This window comes from Bradysia coprophila, unplaced genomic scaffold (assembly GCF_014529535.1).
Source record: "Bradysia coprophila strain Holo2 unplaced genomic scaffold, BU_Bcop_v1 contig_588, whole genome shotgun sequence".
NCBI lineage: Eukaryota > Metazoa > Arthropoda > Insecta > Diptera > Sciaridae > Bradysia > Bradysia coprophila.
This window is the reverse complement of record NW_023503827.1, coordinates 524,241-545,247: the sequence shown is the minus strand read 5'-3', so window position 1 is coordinate 545,247 and position 21,007 is coordinate 524,241. Positions and strand designations below refer to the sequence as shown.

The 21,007-nt window shown below is 32.3% G+C and overlaps 2 protein-coding genes across 3 annotated transcripts in view; one reads left to right on the top strand and one right to left on the bottom strand.

The window, feature by feature from the left end:
• Positions 1 to 14,558, bottom strand: part of LOC119083338 (GTP-binding protein Rhes-like) — a 42,661-nt gene extending 28,103 nt beyond the window's left edge. For both annotated transcript variants that reach the window (XR_005088844.1, XM_037193033.1), the window contains exon 1: positions 14,283 to 14,558. The gene's annotated coding sequence lies outside the window, so the exon portion shown is untranslated. The remainder of the gene's footprint in view (positions 1 to 14,282) is intronic.
• A 4,922-nt stretch (positions 14,559 to 19,480) lies between these two features.
• LOC119083344 lies at positions 19,481 to 20,728 on the top strand. The gene is made up of 4 exons (XM_037193038.1): positions 19,481 to 19,735; positions 19,791 to 20,323; positions 20,378 to 20,488; positions 20,548 to 20,728. Exons 1-4 carry the CDS (start codon positions 19,619 to 19,621, stop codon positions 20,726 to 20,728), a joined length of 942 nt encoding a protein of 313 aa, XP_037048933.1. The 5' UTR covers positions 19,481 to 19,618.
• The last annotated feature ends 279 nt before the right edge of the window (positions 20,729 to 21,007 follow it).

The window sequence follows — 21,007 nt, the reverse complement described above, 5'->3', positions numbered from 1 at the left end:
ACAATGGGGACAAATATCAAATTGTTACTTCGCTCTTGTTAAAACTTGCTGACTTATTCCAAGATCAAAACGTCGAACATTGAATGATTGTGATTGTATCATCATCACTTTCCTTACAATAGAAAAATATTAACTACTTGAGAGAAAAGCTTTTAAAGAGGAATGATGCACTGTGTAATACAATACGAACAAAATGCTTCAGTTTGTGTTATCTAAAACTCTCAACCACTTGTTTTCAGCTTCTCACTCCATTAACTCACTCAAGTAAAATAGTGCAATGGAAAGACGCATGTTTGAATTGCAGCATGCACAAGTTATTAGGTGCTGTCATTAACCCAGTTGTGAACGTAATACTTCGTTGAGTATCCGCTACATTCATTAAAAAGCATTTTGACCTGTATTTTTGAAATTAATATTCATTATAATTGTCTGAAAGTGTTTTACGTAAAATTGATGAGTATAATTCAGTGTTCTCGCGTAATATCAGCACGAAACCAAATGCTTAAATTTAATTTCTAACAATAATATAGTGTTCACACCATCACTGATCGACACAGGTCTTTTACCTTAAAAAGCCAAACTATTAAACCAATAAGTACGATTACGAAAAAGTGGTGGTAAAAAATAAAATTAGGATTAAGCACACGCGGGACTTAAATTTTTATATTTCTTCAACACGCTAGAGTGAAAATCAAACATGAGGTCAGGGCATATTATGCAAAATATGAATTCGTAAAAATGGCGATCACAAAACGATTTTACTAACAAGTGTCGTCTTGGTTCTTTTTTTAGGGTTCCTGGAATTTTTTGAATGAAAATTCCGTATAATAGCCTCTGTTATATGGAATAAAAAAATATTAATGAAAATGTTTTCCCTCTGAAATTTAACCTGAATGTATCGTTACATGTATTTTATGTGGCTTTAAATATTTAAGTCTGTAACCATGTGTATTATGCTAGAAAAGTGTACAATGTACATTGAAAAATATTGAAAATATTTAATTTTACGACCCGGTGATGAAAACAAATTATTTAGCATGTATAATGCGTGTTAACCCTCCCGTAAGCTGACTAACGATTATTTCGAAAATGAATAATTAAAACAATTTTGCATATTTGATGTGGCAAAGGTAGTGTTTGACGTTGAAAACAATTAAAATAATTCTTTTTATATCGAATTTAGTAGCGATTTGATATACACCTACACAGTAACTATTAATGGAGTTTTCGAACACAAAATAATCCACCCCTGTAGTCATTGAAATATCTGCACATTGGATTTTTTTTTAGTTAATGAGCATTGGATAAATCGAATTTCAAATGTGTTATGTTGACTCGAATGATTTTATTGGCAAATGCATAACTGCAAATTAATTTTGAACGAGTAATGCCATTCATTAGGTTAACTAAACATATTTCATTGAACTAAAATTATGTGATTATTTGATCAATAAGCAACATTTCATTTCGATAGAAAATGGCAAAAAGTTTAATAGTTGACCAGGAGTTTCATATAAATATAAAATACAAAAGCCTGTGCAATGTGCATAATAAAACCCAAATATTAAAATTCAAATTATTCTATTCATTCCACATGCGTGATCACATAAGTACAACTTTACGACTGCTGTACAATGTTTTTTAATTATCGTAATGTTTATTGCTAAAAAAAATTAAATTACCACTTTTACATCAGTCATCCTTCCTGTTAAAATCTATGCATTATGAACGACCACTCCATACCGAACGAAAATCCGTTTTATTATTTAAATAAGTATTCCAAATGAAAATTGGCATTAATAGGAATTTCAGATTACACTTTCAACGTGTGGCCCACCATGTCACTCAATTAAATTCATGAAAACATATATCTGTTGAGATCCGGTTTTCAACAAACAATAGACTTATCAGATACAGTTGCTAGGGCAACCGCAACACCTTACATAGCAATACATTGATTCGGGGCAATTCGACAGATTGTAAAGTGTCCATTCCACTCAACAAAAAGTACTCCGTGAGAGAGCCGTAAGAGAGCGAGCTGTCAAATAAAGCATAAAGATCGTTGACAAAGTTTTATTTCACATATAATTGCAAATATTTTGAACCTAAGTATTGTGCAAGTGTTCCAAAGTTTAAAAACATAGTTAATGATTTCGAAAACGCCTGTTAATAGTCTTGTGTGTTTGTTTACTCATAATGGTACGTCGAAACACGCACATGCCCATTTTGTGAATGGTGTGAAAACGATTCCTCAATTTGTCTGAACAACTCAATTCAATCTCAATTTTTGTTGATAAATAAGTGTTTCTTGATAATTCCTTACATATATCGATAGTGTGCCTTATAATGCTTTGTGCAATTCAGTGAGCGAATTCGATACTTACGCAGCCTGTGTGCAGTGTCATATGAACCAATATTATTTCATCTAAAAATCAGTGCGAAAAAAAATTTATTGCACGCTAAATGAGTGCGAAAAAAAATTTATCGCACCCAAAATACATCGACACGATTATAATCATATATTCATCAAATGTAATAACAACTGTTATGAATACTGTTAGATCAACTGTTTTTGCAACAGTTGTAACACGTTTTTCAGTAAATGTCAATTTCAGTTTCAGTTTTTTTAGTGAAAATTTTGTTTTTGTGGTTTGTTTTGTAGTATTGGGGAATTCGCTCACTGAATTGCATAAAACGTTCTATGAAACACGAATCGTATGCTGGTATTTTATCGCACACGATGTCTTGTCAACACGAGGCGAAGCCGACATCTAGTGCGATAAAATACCTTCATACGATACTTGTTTCATAAATAACCATTACAATGCACTCACAATGCAAATCCACTCAATTTTCGCGTGGCTCCTGTCGTTCCAGTATGCCTTCCAAACGATACGTCATTTTGACAATGGATTTTCTGTTTTCTGTAAAGCCAGGGTGACCGTTTCAGAAGCATTGACATTGAATTTATTCGATGAAATGGATTACGGTAAGAAATTTGTTTAAGTTATATAGAAAGTATAAATGCTAAGAAGATTTGGTTTGCAGCAATGGCAGCGATTCTGATATGTCAAATTGACGACAAAAAAATAATGACAAGCTCTGTGTAATATGGTCCTTTTTATAGTAAAATGCATGTTAAAAAAATCGAAGTACAAGATTTGAATTCAATCCACTGCCTATCTTTTAGAAAATGTTTCTTGATTTTTTTAAATTTTCTTGATTTTCTTTAATTTTCTAAACTTTTTACAATTTTCTTGAATTTTCTAAATTTTCTTGAATTTTCTTTATTTTCTCAAAAACTTTTCTAAAAGACAGGCAGTGATTCAATCAATAAAAAATACTTTGATACTTGGAAGTAATAGACCCGATAATTTTTTTTTTAAATTAAAATAGTTGCACTCTGCTTACTAGCAAGGGTCGCGCACGGAGGCCACCGTTAATAATAATACTGGTCATATGCTTGCCATCCGTAACAGGTTAATGATTGGAACGCTTAGGATAACATTTAGAACGTCGTATAGCTCGAATGAAATCTGATCTTATGTACCATGTATGTTTAATACCTAGTAAATAAGACTTTAAGTTAAACTGTGCTATGTATTCTTCTTGGCTGTAACTCTGAAGAAGATTGTTCTACCGTGACTTAGGTTAATAACGTATGTTTCAGACTTGAATCAAACAAGATTGTGTTTCGTAGCTACTATACGTGGAACGCAAACAAAAGAACTTAAACTCATTTAAATCTAAAACATTTTGCATCTTTCATTCGATGCCATAGTTGTAGTTTATATATGCTGAAAGTAAAGTGGATTTTAAGAAATAGAGACTGTGTCGAATCTGGTCTATTCAAAGCTATAAAAAAGTTTCCAGAAACTATTACGAGAATAATGAGACGGAAGAAAATTTCTTAAAATGTCACTCCTGAGCCAACACACATAACGTCACATATAGGTATATAGTTGCTTGAAATTGTTTTAGCTACTACAATTCAACAAAGTTTCCGTAAAAATTGGTAAACTACGTAAATTTTCCTAGCATCCTTAGCATGGAATCCTATTATAGAGCTTTCGTTTTGTGTGATGTATAGATAAACATCATTTTACTAGATATTATGTACATACATCATACGATATAATTTCAGTTAATTTCTCGAGCGAAAACTTACGGAAACGCTATCGCAGTTATGTACTTAATTTAATTACAGTTTATTATATCGACAGCTCCCTTCTAGTGACATAAAATTCAACACCATAACGACATTAATGGAATATAGCACTCAACAGGAATTTTATCGTCTCAGCTATACGAAAACTGGCCGCAATGGCACTTTATTTGTGTGGCTCAGCATATCGTACACTTTTTACATCATTTATCTGCAAGCATAAAACTTTCACAATTGATATAGAAGGTTTTGTTCCTAAAAACAATCTCAAAAGAAAAGATATTCTAATTGATTCTAAGTAAGTATACCTTCAACAAGATAAATAACCGTGTCCTTGAAATATAGGTTGAGTGAGTGAACACCATGAAAAAGACAATATCCATGCTAGTGAAATGAACATTTTGAATAACACATTTTTTCGCACCTTTTTATGCCGCACCCACGCGATATCTGAAATCTACATGAACATAAACGTTCCCACATAATTTACTCGCATTGAATGATATCTAAGGATTTACAACAAAGAGTGTAGTAAAACGAAAAGATATTGCGTTAGGCGGTGGTCTCGGTATGAAATCTTTTTCTGATGTCCCCATACGTTCACTCAGTCTATTTCCTATAAATACAATACATACATATCCACACGTAACCCACTTCACCATTCTGATTGCGTTGAAACATGTAAATCTGCTGCTAATTTCCACTTCAAAACGTATTTGTCACACAACTACTTTACAAGTGATCCATTAAAAGGGGATGAATGGCTGGAAAATGTTATTTATATTTATCAATGTTAGTGCTAACATGGGAAAAGATAGATATTTTTCCTTCAAATCATTAATTGCATACAATCTTGATGGTCAGCTTGAAATGTTACGGTCAATAAGAAAAACGAAAGAAATTCCATTGAAAGAGAAGAGTATTTTGAAATGAATTTATATCTACACAGTGAGTTAACTTCAACCTTTCTAAGTGGTATACTTGTAGAATTTATTTATAACATTAGATAATAGCCCTTCAAGTGTAGGTCTGACTGTATTTTTTTCTTCTCTCACAATATTGTTATTGGTTGTGCTTTTTTCCATTCACTTTTATATTGTTTTGTTGTCGATGTATCATGTATGCATGTATTCCATTTTTTTTTGGTCTTATTCCGATGGATGGATATTGTGTGGTAAGAAAATATGTGAAATAAAATGTAAAAGGAAGAAGAGAAGTAGAAAAAAAATGGTCAACGACTTTTATGCCTACTTACTATCGCATGAAGAAAAGCGAATGAAAATTGTATTATAAGACAAAATGGGGCTTGTTGAGAACGATGATATATGATGTATGAAGATTGGATGAAAAGATTTTTTATGGCATGTTTTCCTTTGTACGACTTACCCAAACCGTAGAAACGAATTAATGATAAAGCAGTGTGATGGAAAATTTATTTTCCATTGGATTGAGTGGAAAAATACAATTTCTAATTGGACTGTCACGTAAGTATAAAATGGATTTCCTATAATTTGTAAAGTGAATGATGTTTGCAGGACTCTATCGTTGTTGAATGATTTTGATTACAAAACCAATCATTTCCCAGCTTCTATTATTTTTGTACCGTTTTATTCGGTTTGGCATTTTAATGAATAATCAGCGACATTTACGCATAACACTTTACAAGGTTGTATCGCCTTCACATCACCAATGAATTCCACACAAACGTTTTTTTTTTTGAAAGTTTTCTTGATAAGACAAGATTGCTACATAAACTTTATTTTATTGTGTCTACTCCAGTTACGATGAACGATAAAGAACGTTATTATGGTAGCGATAAATTGGAAAACTTTTGCTCACGACACGTGGAATAAAATTAACAAGGAAACTTATACAACTAACCACACACAGCCCGCAACTACACAGGTGAATTATTGTGATGATAATTAATGAGATAGTATCAGTCTTATGGAAATAGAAATTTGCATTAATTTGAAGGTCTTACGACCCTACAAAATATTAATTGTGATTAATGAGAACTACAAAATCTGCATGACGGAAGTATAGTAAATCAAAAGTTTCCTTTTAAGCTACTGAAAAATTATGCAACCTCATTTTTTTACAATGTAATGTTTTCTCTAATCTCTGTTTTATGCAAGAGATTGAAAAAAGAAAATGAAAATTGTAATCGAATCATCAACTTGAAATCACTCTGTTATAGAAGATTTTTTGTGGCCTAAAACTAAAACTTAGCATCAAAAAAATTCAGCAAAGAAAGTGTTAATGGATGCTGTAGGTGTTTCTTTCTGTTTTCCCAACCACTGCAAGTTTCTGTGAAACATTTGGAATCCTTTTTTACTTGTCACCACGGTAGAGTAAAGTAAAACAGGCAGGAGCGTTTGATTTATATAGATATCTGAGTTATATAGTAACCTTTATTTATGACAGTGTTCATTTAAGTTCACTTTCATACAGTGTATTTGGCAAGGTTCTGAAACAACCAAGTTCAGACAACTCTGAGTTGATCACACACAAATTGAGTTCAGCGGCTGCGAAAGGCAACGTAACAAAAACAAAATTCCGAATTTTCCTAAAAAACATTTTCTTCAAGTTGATTTCACACACAATCTGTACTGAGTGCGTATCGATTTCGGTGTCACCCGCCTTGGTGGGTGTCTTAACCTGGTTCTTTCAGAACCTTGGTATTAGGTCCCTTATTTGAGACTTTAAAAGTGAACCGCTCCTACCTTGTTTATTTTACTCTGCCGTGCTTGTCACTGACGAAATGCCTCTGAATATAGTTAAGATTCGTAATATACGAAAAAGCTTTCTTTTTATGAAAACACACATAAAACTGACAAACAAATTTTAACAAACGTTGCATGCAACAAAAATCTTATGCATAAGTCTACCAAAACTTTTGGTTCAAAAGTGCTCACAGTCTGTCAATATATTAGATTTCATTCCGTTGATTATTATAAAAGAATTTATTTATTAAAAGGTCGATATCAACGCACAAACACCAAAAAAAAAAAGTGACATGACAAGTATCTGAAAGTGACAGATAATGTATGAAGATTTCAATTTTTGTTTTTATCAGTGTAGGTCAATGTATGACACAATGTCCGAGTGTGGTATCTGTAATCTCGGTACGCGTCTACATGGTGCCTGGTCGATATAGAAATTCTCACAAAGCAGAAGTTTCACTGTTTCCGTTCATGTTTTTCTGTGACTTTCATCCTTTTGTCATTCATTACTATATTATTGTGAATACTATAAAGTGCTGCAAACAAACCTTTAATTGATTGATTCTTAGTAACTTGTCTTACGGAATGAAGTGAATTGCTTTTTTTCTTGAAACAGGTCGAAACTAATTAAAATTTCGTTTACAAAAACGTTGACATTGATTCAACTGCACTTCAGAAAAATATTTTTAGATATTTTTGCAAATTGCTTTACACACACGGAATTTTGAAAACTGACACATTTTCTGTTTCTGTGTTTTACTTGAGTTTTTGATTTATCCATCCATATAAAACATATGCAAAATTCACAAAAAATCAGCAAACCACTAAACAGAAAATATGTCGGTTTTCAAAATTCCGTGTGTGTGTCGCTGAAATTGTAGCCTACATTCGAGCGTTTCGTACTATATGTTCGATGTGATGTTTTCACCAGCCGTAATTACGACCACGAATATATTAGCTTTAAATAAAAACTGCTAGAACTAAATTTATTTCTTTTATTTCATCAAAAGGAAATCTAAAATACAGTATTTAAAAAACGCCTAAATGAATATGCTTTTCAAAGCATCCATGCCTCTTAAATTTCGAGGAACTATGAAAATTATATTTAATTTACCAAGCTCTGAGGGATAAAAGAAACAGGAAAAAAAATAAAATAAAGAGCCAAAAATTTCGCAACTAATGTTATTTTTTGTAAAAACGTTACCAGTTATTTCATCCTGGTTTTTTGTTTCATACATTATACATACATACATTATCCTCAACTTGTATTTTTATGTAAATGAAGTGTTCATGTTAAAATATAGAAAAACCGTAGTACCTGAGTACACGATATATAAATGTGTTCAAACAGACTATATACAGTACATGCACGAAGCCGTCGTAGCGTTATAGTATAGATATTACTTGACCAAACATCAAATGGAATTTCCATTTCAGCATAGAATAATTTTCTATACGAGAAAGGAAAAAAACCATTTTTAGGATTTAGAGCTAATTTTAGTTTAAATTTTTAAAAGGCCGTATGACCATTTTATGGAAGAAGCTTTTTTGTTCATCCGGATCATAAATCGACCACAGCGAACCAAAAGAGCAAGTCATCTGTTATCCACAAAAATGTCAAAAATAAGCCATGTCATGTCATATAATAAAATCATTTTTCATATCTAGGACCAGAAAAGTTCGACGAAGTCTCCGTCCAATATGAAAAATACTATTCGTCCCACGGACTTAAAGTCTTTTTCAGCGTATTCGATTCCAGACCTCGCCTTCGGCTCTGTCTGGAAACTTCTCACACGCTAAAAAGGACTTTTAGTCCTAGGTACGAAATGTACTATTATCAAAATGTATTTTAAAACAAATGAAGTAAAAGATTTTCAAACAGATCAGAATAGATTTAACTGTTCTGACGCGATACGCTTGCTGTTTCTAAAAGCTGGAGTAGAAGGCAGGAAACAGAAGACTTTTTCACACGACAACTACTTGAATTTTCCACTCGACTGGAAATGGTTTATTAATGCTGAGGATATTTAGGTCGAATGTGTATTGTGATCAACCGCAGAATTTTTAACTTATCCAAAATCAATAACTGCTACTTTTAATGCAAACATTTTACGATGGTACTTATGTGTGTGAGTCGGAGTATGAGTTGATAAATTATTGATCTATCTAAAATTGAACCGATATTAAAATATGTTTTTATGCTTTTCCCGAAATTTTTCGACAGCCATTTCAAGCAACAAATCTGTAACGGTATAAGAATTGCAACCATAAAATGCTGTTCCGATAAAAAATGATCGTGTTTGAACGGTGGTTGTGCCATTAAAATTACGTTATCACGACTAAAAGAAATAAATTTCAATAAGATTGGTTGAGTGAATGTCGTGAACATTACCGTACTGGCATGGCATGGACTTATCGTCAGAGCGATACTATAGCCTAATTATATTATCTAAAATAGCACAGTGTATGGTTTATTAGGTATTCAGTGATCGAATTCGGGATTGCCGTAATGGTTTTTGAGATTTACATTTCAAATATAATTTAATCACTGAAAATGGCTCGCTGTGTTTTTTTTTTAATCTATGTCTATGTAATAAATTTAAATAAGGATATTTCCTCAAAATGCGAAACAAAAAGCACAATCAGTTAAGATATTATAATACATTCGTTTACGAATGACTACTCTTTCCGTGAAAAAGCACCATTTACCTCTCTAAAAGGTTTTATATCAAAAACATGAGATTTATCCGTCTATTTTATCTTTTATTTGGAACATAAATAAGAAAAAATAAAATAAACAAAAACACAACGAATAGCACTGGAACAACAGCGTGGGTCTTCTGTGGGGTTGGTTAAAAATATAAAAATAATTATGCTTCGTTAAGTCATTTTACGAATGGTTTTTCTTTCAAGATGTTTATGAAATGTAGGACGATGTCTTTGTTGTTGGTAGATTAAAATTAAAATTTATGTTCGACATAGATAAATTATCTAAATTTTTTTTTATTATGTTTGTGTTTTCGAATGAATATACAAAAATAATATTTTTTTCAATTTCGCAAAATGTAATATTACAAATAAATGTCGTAGATCAGATATTTTTCTTTATAAAGAACATAACCTTCACCTTTATATTTTCTACATTATACAGTGTGCGTATACCTCATAGCATATATTTTACGATAATAAGTCGTTTACTTAGAAGAAATGTGAAAACAAAAAGTGAATCATTTTATCGTTACATTATTACCATCGAACATTTGCCAACAATAAAAAAAATATTTACCAAATTCTAGCAGAGAAAAACAATCCCAATTGTTCGGAATTCAGACAAAGCACTCGATGTTAGATCTAGGACTCGTCTACAAGATATTACCGCATTACGAGTAACGGTGGATAAACTTTTGCAATGCTTAAGACTGCAACGTTATTTCTACGAAATGAAAATCATTTTAAGACGAAGCAAACATTCGTTGGGAGATTATATTTGAAGAATTTAACTAAACCGAACGTCCTTTTGCATACTTGAAAGTACAAGGATTTCATCATCCCCCTTTTCACATTGTAAGAAGATTAGCGTGAAATTTCAATAATGGTATAAAAAGCAAATGGCTTGAAGTACTGTATTTAATGCAGCATTTTCAATTCAATATTTTAATGTAACATTCAATGATCAATGTGGTATGTTGTAGTTCTCAATAAAAAGTGATTGATTATCTGTATACTTGTAACATAATGTTTACGTAGAAAAATGTTGGATGTTAGGGCGAATTTTCGTCTATTTTATATTTGTACAAATGTGTAAGAGTACAACCATCCACTTAAAGTTTATCATGTTGTCATTGGTGTTCGACAAAAAAAACATAATGGAACGAATATTTCAATGGAGCTTTGGGGTTATTTCCGTATAAATGTGATATGTTTTTGTGTGCACAATTTGATTGATTTCGGATAAATGGAGAACGGAGCACTTAATTATTCATCGAAGTGACTACAACACTTTACTACGGAATATTTTATCGTTTTTATGGCTTTGTTTATTATTTTACTGTTTTGACATTCAACCGAAACTTTTTACGAAATCATAGCATAAATGGTAGTAAACGGAATTCAGGAGAAATATACTGACTTAACTGCTCGTCTTACTTATTTTTAACTTTTTATATTTGCATTCATTCCTTCTGAAAGTCATAAAACGAACACGAAAAGTTTGATTTTTTTCTGTAAGGAAACAAAGTTTTGACGTGATTGTTCCGAAAGTTTAGAAGTTTTTTCTTCATTTAAGATAATGAATCAGTCCATTCATATATAACAACGAACAAAATTCAAGTAATTGTCTTATATATTACAGTGGATGGAAAACCTCAAATCATTGTAGAACTGGATGGTAAGTACAAAAAAAAAACGAGAAACTCCAACTAAAATCAGACATTCAGTGGTTTTCAAGTGCTTTTGAAAGGTTTTCGACAGATTATCACTTAAATGTCATAAAAGAACGTACAATGTTTTATCAGAACATCGTTGATAGTCACTAAGAAAGTTCAGTAACATTTAACAATTCTATGAAGCCCCAAATGCCATTCGATAAGTCAAATATTACCTTTTGTAGTCTATTGTTCGACAATAAAAATTTTGTTTGCGTAGCGTTACAACAAGCGTTTTGAAGGAATAAGAAACCATCGTTTCATTGACTCATTTCAAACGACATCATTCACTGTCTCAAGAACTTCAAAGTTGTTTACAATACTGTAAATATTGGTGTACCACTTAATGAAGGGTTTTCAGTGAAACCAAGCAGAGTGAACACTAGCATTAAACAACTGCAACAGAGCGTCGGTTCAGTGATTATTCTTAAATAAAGGAAAGAAATACGGAGACTGTTAATATTGTAAGGGTTACAATAATGAACATTTGATATATAATATTGAGGATAAAATGAAAATCGAACCATAACCATATTGTTTAAGTAGAGATTTATTGAATAAAAAAACTTTAATATTTACGTAAATATTGTGAGATGAGCTTTTGCAAGCAAGGTTGATTTTATTGTTGTTTGCAAAGCATTATAAAGCTTTACAATATTATCACGACTTATTAATTTCAAGTAGGTCCTTGACTACAACAAACTTACAAAGAAGCCATATTATTAGGTAGGCGACACAGAATCTTGTGGTGATTACGAATTTCCATTTTAATGAAAAAATGTTTACTTTTGTAAAACATTATGGCGGGAGTGGTTCAAAAATGAGCAAAAATCGTAATCGTCTGTCACTTTTTCGACTTTACTTTAAAAAACATTTTAGCAAAAGCAAGAAACCAAAGTCTTAAATCGACAAACGCATCCACGTAGAGCGCGCCAAAGCCAGAGATTTTTTTAATGAAATATTTATTATCATTCCCTGTTACTATAGCGTGGAATGATGCAATGGGAAAGTAGTCAATTTTTTCCCAAATTTTCCTTATTTTCTCAAATTTTCCTTATTTTCTCAAATTTTCCCTATTTTCCTTATTATTCCCAAAAAATTTCTCTAAAATACTCCCTGTCAATATAACATGTAAACGCCATTATTGAATCACCTCATTTTGTACTTTACTTCTTTGTCACAATTGTTGATTGCTGGCCAACAATATGCCAAGCAAAGTGAGTTAATTGTATATTATTCTCATATGAGGTGGGGGTAGAGGTTTACCGAGGTTACACAACATCTGAGAATGTCATGCTTTGTTGCAGAAGAGAAAAAGAGAAAACAGGTTTAGCTGAATGACAAGGATAACTTCACAAGTTAATAATGTCGCATATATTACCCTAGGGTAATATTATTGAAGAGAAATCATCGCTCGTTGCAATAAATTTTGTTAAAAGTTTCTTCGACAGGTTTTCTAAACACTAAACCGGAAACAAGTCTTTGTAATTGAATTTCTAATGAACTCCTAATGTACAGTACATTTTTGTTGGCTTATGGGCGTTTCGAAGCGAAATTTGTATTTATCAAAAAGCTCATTTCTTCTCTAACTTCTTTTTCCATGATTCAGAAATCGATGACACATTAAATTATGCTGACATCTTCTATGAAAGTCATTTCTAATGTAGGGGAACCTAACTTATCAACCATCCTTTCATTGTGTATGCTAAAAGCATACAGAAAAAATTATTTAATTATTTCCGCAAACAACAATGTCAGTTTCAAAATTTTCGCAAGGACTTTTCATCGTATCATCATACACAATTCGCATTTTGGATAAGAAAAGTAAATATAACTTGCTGGCATGACATGATTCATACAACAATAGATGCTTTCCATTTAAGTGTTTCCGTTCTTTATGATTCAAAAGTAAGAATGATAAAATTTATGTTATAGACGGTGGAATGAAAATACAAAGAAAAGAAAGAGCGGAGAAAATATTTAAATTAAATTGTAACAATAAAAATATGTCAACATACCATCGCAAGTCTTTTTACACACAGTGCTAGTGAATCGGTACAGGAATAAGTTTGGAAACGAAAGTAGTTTATTTACTATGCCGTTTGTAATATTTCGTTTTCGTTTTGGAGCATTCCAGGAACAGCGTGTAAACGGAATATTGACTTGTGTAACTGGGAGAATTTTCGTATTGATATAGGACAAAAAATGATTGCAGATAAATAGTCAAGTCACGATTCGAAAATTTTTCCTTTATATCGACGTTCACATTATGGGAAAACTTTACAATTTCGGAAAACATTTCTACATTCAACAATGGAGATTGTATTACGAAATGAATTTTATATGAAGCTTTTTAAGGAAACACATTGTGGTTTTGCTTAAAGGTGGTGTTTTTATATTTCCTGCAGCAAAAAAACGACACTTCTTCCATATCAAGCTGATCGATTTTTTGTCTTCATTGTTTGTTACCCGGAAGTCGTGAGAATTTCAAATGATATTTTCTTCTCTTGACATTATTTTATGCAAGAATTCAAAGCAAACACAATTTCATAAGTTAAACAATAATTCGAATATTTTATTCGTATTTATACCTTCATCACATTTATCAGAATTTGTATGATTCGATTTCGGATTCACATCCGTACAATCCCACCTAGCTTATATACTTAATTATGCCAGATCAAAAAGGCACGTTACACGTATATATATTTATATAAAAAGGGAAACAAAGGAACGGAAAATTATCCAACCGAAAGCAGCGCACAAACATACCAAAACAAACCGAAGGAAAGGAAAAAAAAGCTTTTCACACAAAGTGAAATAATTTCCTGCATTAAATTTACTCATTCATTCACACTTGTATGTTAAATTCATTTTGAACATTTTCATTATTTAGGTTTTAGATTCATGGTTTGTGAACACTTTGCCAGTTAATTTTTATTATTTTTAAATTAGCTGTACACTTACCTAACGTTGTCAGTAAAATGTGCAATCTGAAGGAAAACTTTGATTTGTGCATGAAATAGATGAGTGAAATTGATGGTAGTCACATGAAAACGGTTCACATTTTAACATTTGGATTACGACACTCGATTAACACACAAGGGATGCTACAACCATTCCGGTTTTTATCAAATATTACTTGTTCTTTTAGTGTTATTGAAATCACATTAAATCCTCACAGCAGACTCTAAGAATGAAAACGAATACCGAACACAATATGAATTCTTTCTTCTTGCTATATCCACGATTCAATTCAAACTGAACTGACGACAGGAGTGGAGTACATAATAAACGGTTAAGATTGGGAGAATTTTCACAAATCGAAAAAAGCCAAAGAGAAAATTTCGTAGCTTCTCTATTTGTATTATATACAACGTGGTGACTCCCTATTTTCCTTTTATATTACTTACAACTGAGGTTATAAGCATGATCTTGTGAGTAAATTTACGATTTTATGTTAAATGTGGCAGCAATACACAGTAAAATCGTAAAGTTAGTATTCAGATTCCATTCTTTTTCACTCCAAAAAGCTTTAATTTCTCTCATTCATTGACTCATGAAAAGCTTTCGCTCTTTGCATTTCTCTTGAATAATTGAACAATTTTTACACGCAACAGTTTCAAGTTTGAATGCTGAAGACAATAGACACCACAATCAATTCGGTTTTGGTAAAGAACACGCGCTTGTGTTGAAAACTATTAAGGGGTAATTTGTGCCCCTGTATACTCGTACATATATTATTTGTTCTTTGCATACATAGTTACATAGACTGTTCATGTTCAGCCTGCTGAAAGGTTTTAGTTTACAGTAACAGTGTGTATTTAGATATTACTATATCTTAGATCTAAACCAATGAACTTTAGAAATTTTGGGGTAGTTCGCTGTTTTTTAAAATTTTTATTTGTAGTTCTGCTACTAATCATTTTCAATAATTTTCATTTGAAATGACACAAAAACACGTTTAATTGCAACGGTAAAACTATTTTCCTGCCATAGCAACTATTCCCTTTATTGGTAATGGTAACAAAATTCGAATAAAACGAGTCATTAGTTCGCTCAGTTAGAGCGAAAAAGTATTCAAATCGAATTTTCAGATTGAATTAAAAGCACTCATCGCTCAAAAGGGATTGTGTGTGGGTACAATTCGCGGTACATAATTAGATTAAATGGGCACATGACTAACTAAAATTTAAAAAAGGAAGAAAACATATCTCAAAAGATGTATCATACAAAAATACTCATCCAAATCGAAAAAATAAAATCCTTTGATACAAACTAAGAGAACATTGATTATGTTCGACTATGATTTTAAGTCTTTTTTGTCAATGTTCTTCTGTTATTTTAAAGGTCGAAACGTCGGAAAATTTAATGTATTAATACTAAAGCTAATTTATGTACAACTATGAAAGCTAAAATCAAGTACCTGGTCACCTGGGGTGTTCGGTTTTTTCTAATTGTTTCAAGATCCGAAAAAATTTATTAATCAAAACCATTCAATAATAAACCGAGCTTCAACCTTTCTGTTTAACAATGAATTTATGATTGTTGCAGAACTTCAACAGTAAATCGCACGGGATGAGTCATTATAAATCAAGAGTTGCTCGGCACAAAATTATAGTCATAAAGATATTAATATTCCTGATGTATCGTCTAATGCAAACTTCCTTTGAAAGTCTGAAATCTTATTACCAGCTTAACTTCGATTTATATAGTGAATTATGGGTATCAGGATGAAGGAATACATGCTTACCAATTGGATAGAACATTATAGTAAATAAGAAATTATGGTATCTTAATACAAATTCAGCAAGCAACACTGCACACACTTTATTTTTGAAAAAAAGTAATATAAATTCAAATACTTTTCCAATAAGTCACAATGTGTTGTATGTTAAGGATGCTTATCGGGGCGTCATGTGGGAAGATATTGTTGAAAGCCAACGAAATTATACATCAATACCAAGTGGTATATAACAGACTCAGTACGCAATATATTCCTGTCGATACTTTACGTAGGTATATACCTTTCTTTTCAAGAAATCAAGATAATTATTAACGAAAAAGAAATAAATTGACCTTCGAGCAATTTTTGCAGTAGGTCAAAGTTCATATTCGATGAACAGTTATAATTTACTCGGATGTTCAGGTTATAATCAGTGGCGTCGTATCTGAGAATTCTTCCTTCAATTAAAAAAAACATTCCTTTTGCTAGAACAAACAACCTTTTAAAGGCGAGTCCAGTCCATACTTTTCGAGCCTTTACATCCGTCCTCATTGTAATTTAGTTCGGGTCTTTCTTTCTAGTTTTTCGAGTTGGTGCTTAATATAAGAGTTGCAACTAATATAAGATTACGCCATCTTTTGGATATTTGGATATTTTAGACGAGTACGGCAATGCAGACAAGTCAAAAAGTCAACGACAATGTCCAAACAATTTTGAAAGTTATTTTAGTCGCAAAGCACCGCGGGAATGTGATGTGATTTACCTCAAAGGTCATCCAAATTATTATTAGTCGAAGTTCCAACCTTCGTTTGGGATAAGCGTTGTTCATGCGTTAAAAAAAAAAAAAAAACAAAACATTACAAGCCTAGGGCTGTAAAGCATTTCTTATTTTGTGGTTGGTGTGGGAATAAGGCGTCATAATGTATGAAACCACGGCAGTCAGTGAAGGGTAAACAAATTTTATGGTCTCTATAAAACTTTAAAAAATTGGTGAATTGTCACTCAAAGATACATTCGGAGCGTGACATTCTATATGGACGGAGTCCAAATCTGAAAAAAATAAAGGTAATAGAAGGAAAATTTATGGAGACGAAGAAGGACACGGTCGTCTTTCTTTATTTCACATTATTCGCATGTGCCTACCTTTGTACCGCCTAAAGTGTACGCATTGATTTATAGTAAGGAAACCCAAGAAAAACCCGAAAGAAGTCAAGTACATTTTTCGATTGATTCTTCGAATGTTATTTGTCAATCCCACACAAAATGTACCTTCATTGAACGTTTCTTATTTTCACGTGAAATGAATTTCTGCTCTTCTGAAATTAATTGAAGCACGAAATACCTTAATCGTATTTAAAATAGCATATTACTCAACTTTTCACACATGAGGGAAGTCGTTAAACTCAAGCACATAATATAAGCACGTTTTAGTACTTCAGGACATGTTTAAAAAAACAACTTTTCTGCCGGAATTATATTTAAACCGATGTTAACCTATATAAAATGGGAATAGAAATGTCTGTTAAAACTCCTCGAAAAACATTTAACAAGGTTTATTTTAAAATAGTAATGTTGACCTTTCAAAACATTCACAATGGGAAAACGGAAAGGAAGCGATAACATCTAGGATCCCAACAGATACACGTGCTATGAAATGTACCGATGATTGATTGAATGCAATTTTTAGATTGGAAGAAAACTGATGTTTAGCTGTTAATTTTTTTAAAATTATAATTGAAATATGAGACATTGAAGTACACCTTTACCCATATCCTATACCTTTAAGGTATAAATCATCCTTAACCAATGATATTCGACAGACATTCAATGTAAATATTTGTTTGAGTATTTGTTAATGTGAAGCATTGAAGGAAAGGTAATTTTTGAATATTCCACAGAAGAAAAAATTAAATTCAGACAAAAAAAAATTTTGGACTGTGTACAGCGACCAATCAATACCTCATAGTACGAAACAAATGTGTGTGAAGTTTTACGATCTACGTGTCTTCGGTGCGTTCATGTATATTGGCACTTATGCGGTAGAATATTTAACGACAAAAATACTTCTATTCTGAATATTTTCTGAAACAATCATTTCCTTTTAAAACCAAGAATGAAAATGTTATAGCGAAAACGTACTTTGGTATTTTATTTTCGACAAATGTAAAAAAAAACTGTACAAACGATTGTTCTTCGTGATGTTATGGATTCTTTTTATTGAATTTCTCTGCTATAAGCAATGTACAGACGATATAAAGAACATGGCAAGAACACAATTTTATTCGATGTCATGCTGATAAGCAAACATGAATTGATTACATGTTTTGAAATTTTAAAACTGAGACAGTGTTGTAAGTATAAAAGCTCGTTTACAGTTCACTCACACAGTATAATGCAATGGAAAATGGTAATAGTTATAAGGGTAAAAAGCGTCTGGAGTGTAGACTCCATTTACACTGTAATTGAATCAAGTCTTTACAATCTATTTAATCACAAATCGATATAAATATTCTGGAGGTGCCAAACTAATTATCAGACATGTCTTACTACACCAAACGTTTTCAACGACTTCGACTTTATAAACCGGGAGTAAACTAGAAAGATCTAAAATTTTGTTAGTTTAAATAGTTCACGAATCACGGTGCTTCTGTACGAAAATCTCCGTAACATGTAATCCAAAAGTATACCGTGATGAATCGATTTATTGGAAATGTTTGATCTTTCTGGTATTCTGTCATTTCTTCAAGAATAAGAAAGTGTTAATAGATCTAATTGCGTAAGTATTTGACCGTAGTCCAGTGAGTGAAGTAATGGTTTTCAATGTTTAACATTAAACGATACATTTTTGAACTGCATTGTTTGTACGTCGTATCCATAAATCGGCAGCAGTTAGGTCTAGTTCTTTTCTTTCTTAAATATAAGAGAGGAAAGAATCTAAAGCCAGCTAGAGCTGTGCAATAAAGTATCAGCAAATACCTGTGTGAGAACTTATACAATTGCTAAAAGTTTCCTATGTGCAGAATGAGCACCAGCTGAATATCACCAGCTGGTGTACAAGAAAAAACACTTTGTATTGTAAACAATTCAAAGACAACCTACACACAGTGTATTTCTACGTTAACGTCATCTATACGCGCACATAACACGTATGAATGAAGTAAACACATTGTTAAGAATGTGTTTTGATTGTGTATCATACAATAAGTGTGTGTTAGTAGATCCAGCTGGTGATATTCAGCTGGTGCTCATTCTGCACATAGGAAACTTTTAACAATTGTAGTTCAGTTTGATTTGATAAAACAATAAACGAACGCCAAATTGTAACGCTAAAAAACCCTCTGAATTGGTTTTCAGTTTCGCTATGTGACGATTTTAACATTCGGCTTTTCGAACTTGAATTTACCACTAGACTACTGAAGGTGTTAATTGAGAATGTAGAGTTGATGACAATCATCTGATATTTCAAAATTCTCCGTTAACATAATTGTTTGGTAAGAGCTGATGAAATCAGTTACATAAAAGGAAGTCGCTGTATTCTTGCGTTGCAACATAGTTTTAGTCTTTTGTCACTTAAATCATGAAATTGCTTGTAGGCATTGTTTTAATTATTCTCGTTGAAGTTTTCGGAGTAACAGACATTCACCGATCTAAAAGATTTCTCATCTTCCCTCCGACTTCACCAACCAGAATGCAGGTAGGTGAAGGTGGGCTCGCTTCTGTTTGCTGTTATAACCAATTCTATATTCCAGATTATCGTCGGTATTGGTATTCCGGTACAATTAGAATACGAATCAGTTACGTTCGGTTACACATTTAAGGCAGAATGGTTCTTAGCAGATAACACCACATTGCTTAACCACTTTCTGGAGGATCCGTTTAATCCAATAACACGTCCCATAACAAACAGACGTAGAAGACATGCTCTACTTCTTGCTAGCAATGAACACAAACTAACACATGATCCAATTGAAATCCAATCAATTGATACTGAGACTAATCAGACGATCATCGATGATCGATACGAAAAATACGATGTGGAAGCCATTGAAATTGACTCAGGTTTAAGCGGAGTTGATACTGAAGACGATAATGATCTGTACGGATACGGTACGGACGAACATGATGAAATTCATGATGACGAACGCGATGAAGATGATGAAGACGAACCAGATGATCAAAATGAACATTTTCACTCAACATACAATGATTGGAATTCCCATCCGAAAGATCTTTCAACCGCGCGATGGACTTTATTTAAAGGAATTGAAGTTTTGGCTCAAAGGTTTGTTTAAACATCTTTCCTGTCTGCAAATTTTTTTTAGCTTCATTGTCCTAGGAAGGGATTAGCCGGACGCCCGTGCATGCTGAGAAGTATTTGTGAGTCCGCACAGGCTCCGTTTTCGATTAAAAGTGGCATTCTCGGAGAGTTAATGCACATTATTATGACGTAAGTAGGAGTGGATTTCGGCGAAATGTCATGATTTACATTGCCAAATATTTCGATAGACCGTCGCTTACAGAAGATACTATAGTCGACCATTCGCAAAATGAATACCTTCGTGCAGAAGAGATTGGAAGATCCGGAGAGCCTTGCGAAAAAGTGTTTAAAGAATGTACGACATCTGTGCTGGATCAATTTTCTGGAATTTATAGTACAGTGGAGAATTTAATAAAACTTTTCGGCTAAAAATGTTTTGTTGTTTTCTTTTTTTTTTTTTTTTTTTTAAAGTTTCTTTATTTGTTTAAAAGAACAAACACAGGAAAATCTTAAAACAAAAATAGCGGATACAAATCCTACTGCTTTACATTGACAAATTCATTACAAAGCATCGCGCGTGAAAGAAAAACAAACAACTGGCATCAAAGGACTCCCGAAACAAAAATTAAATCAAAAAGACAGGCTTTAACGGCAATAAGCAAACTTGAAGAACTAGAACATTAGAAAATTTCAAGTTTAGCCAGAGAA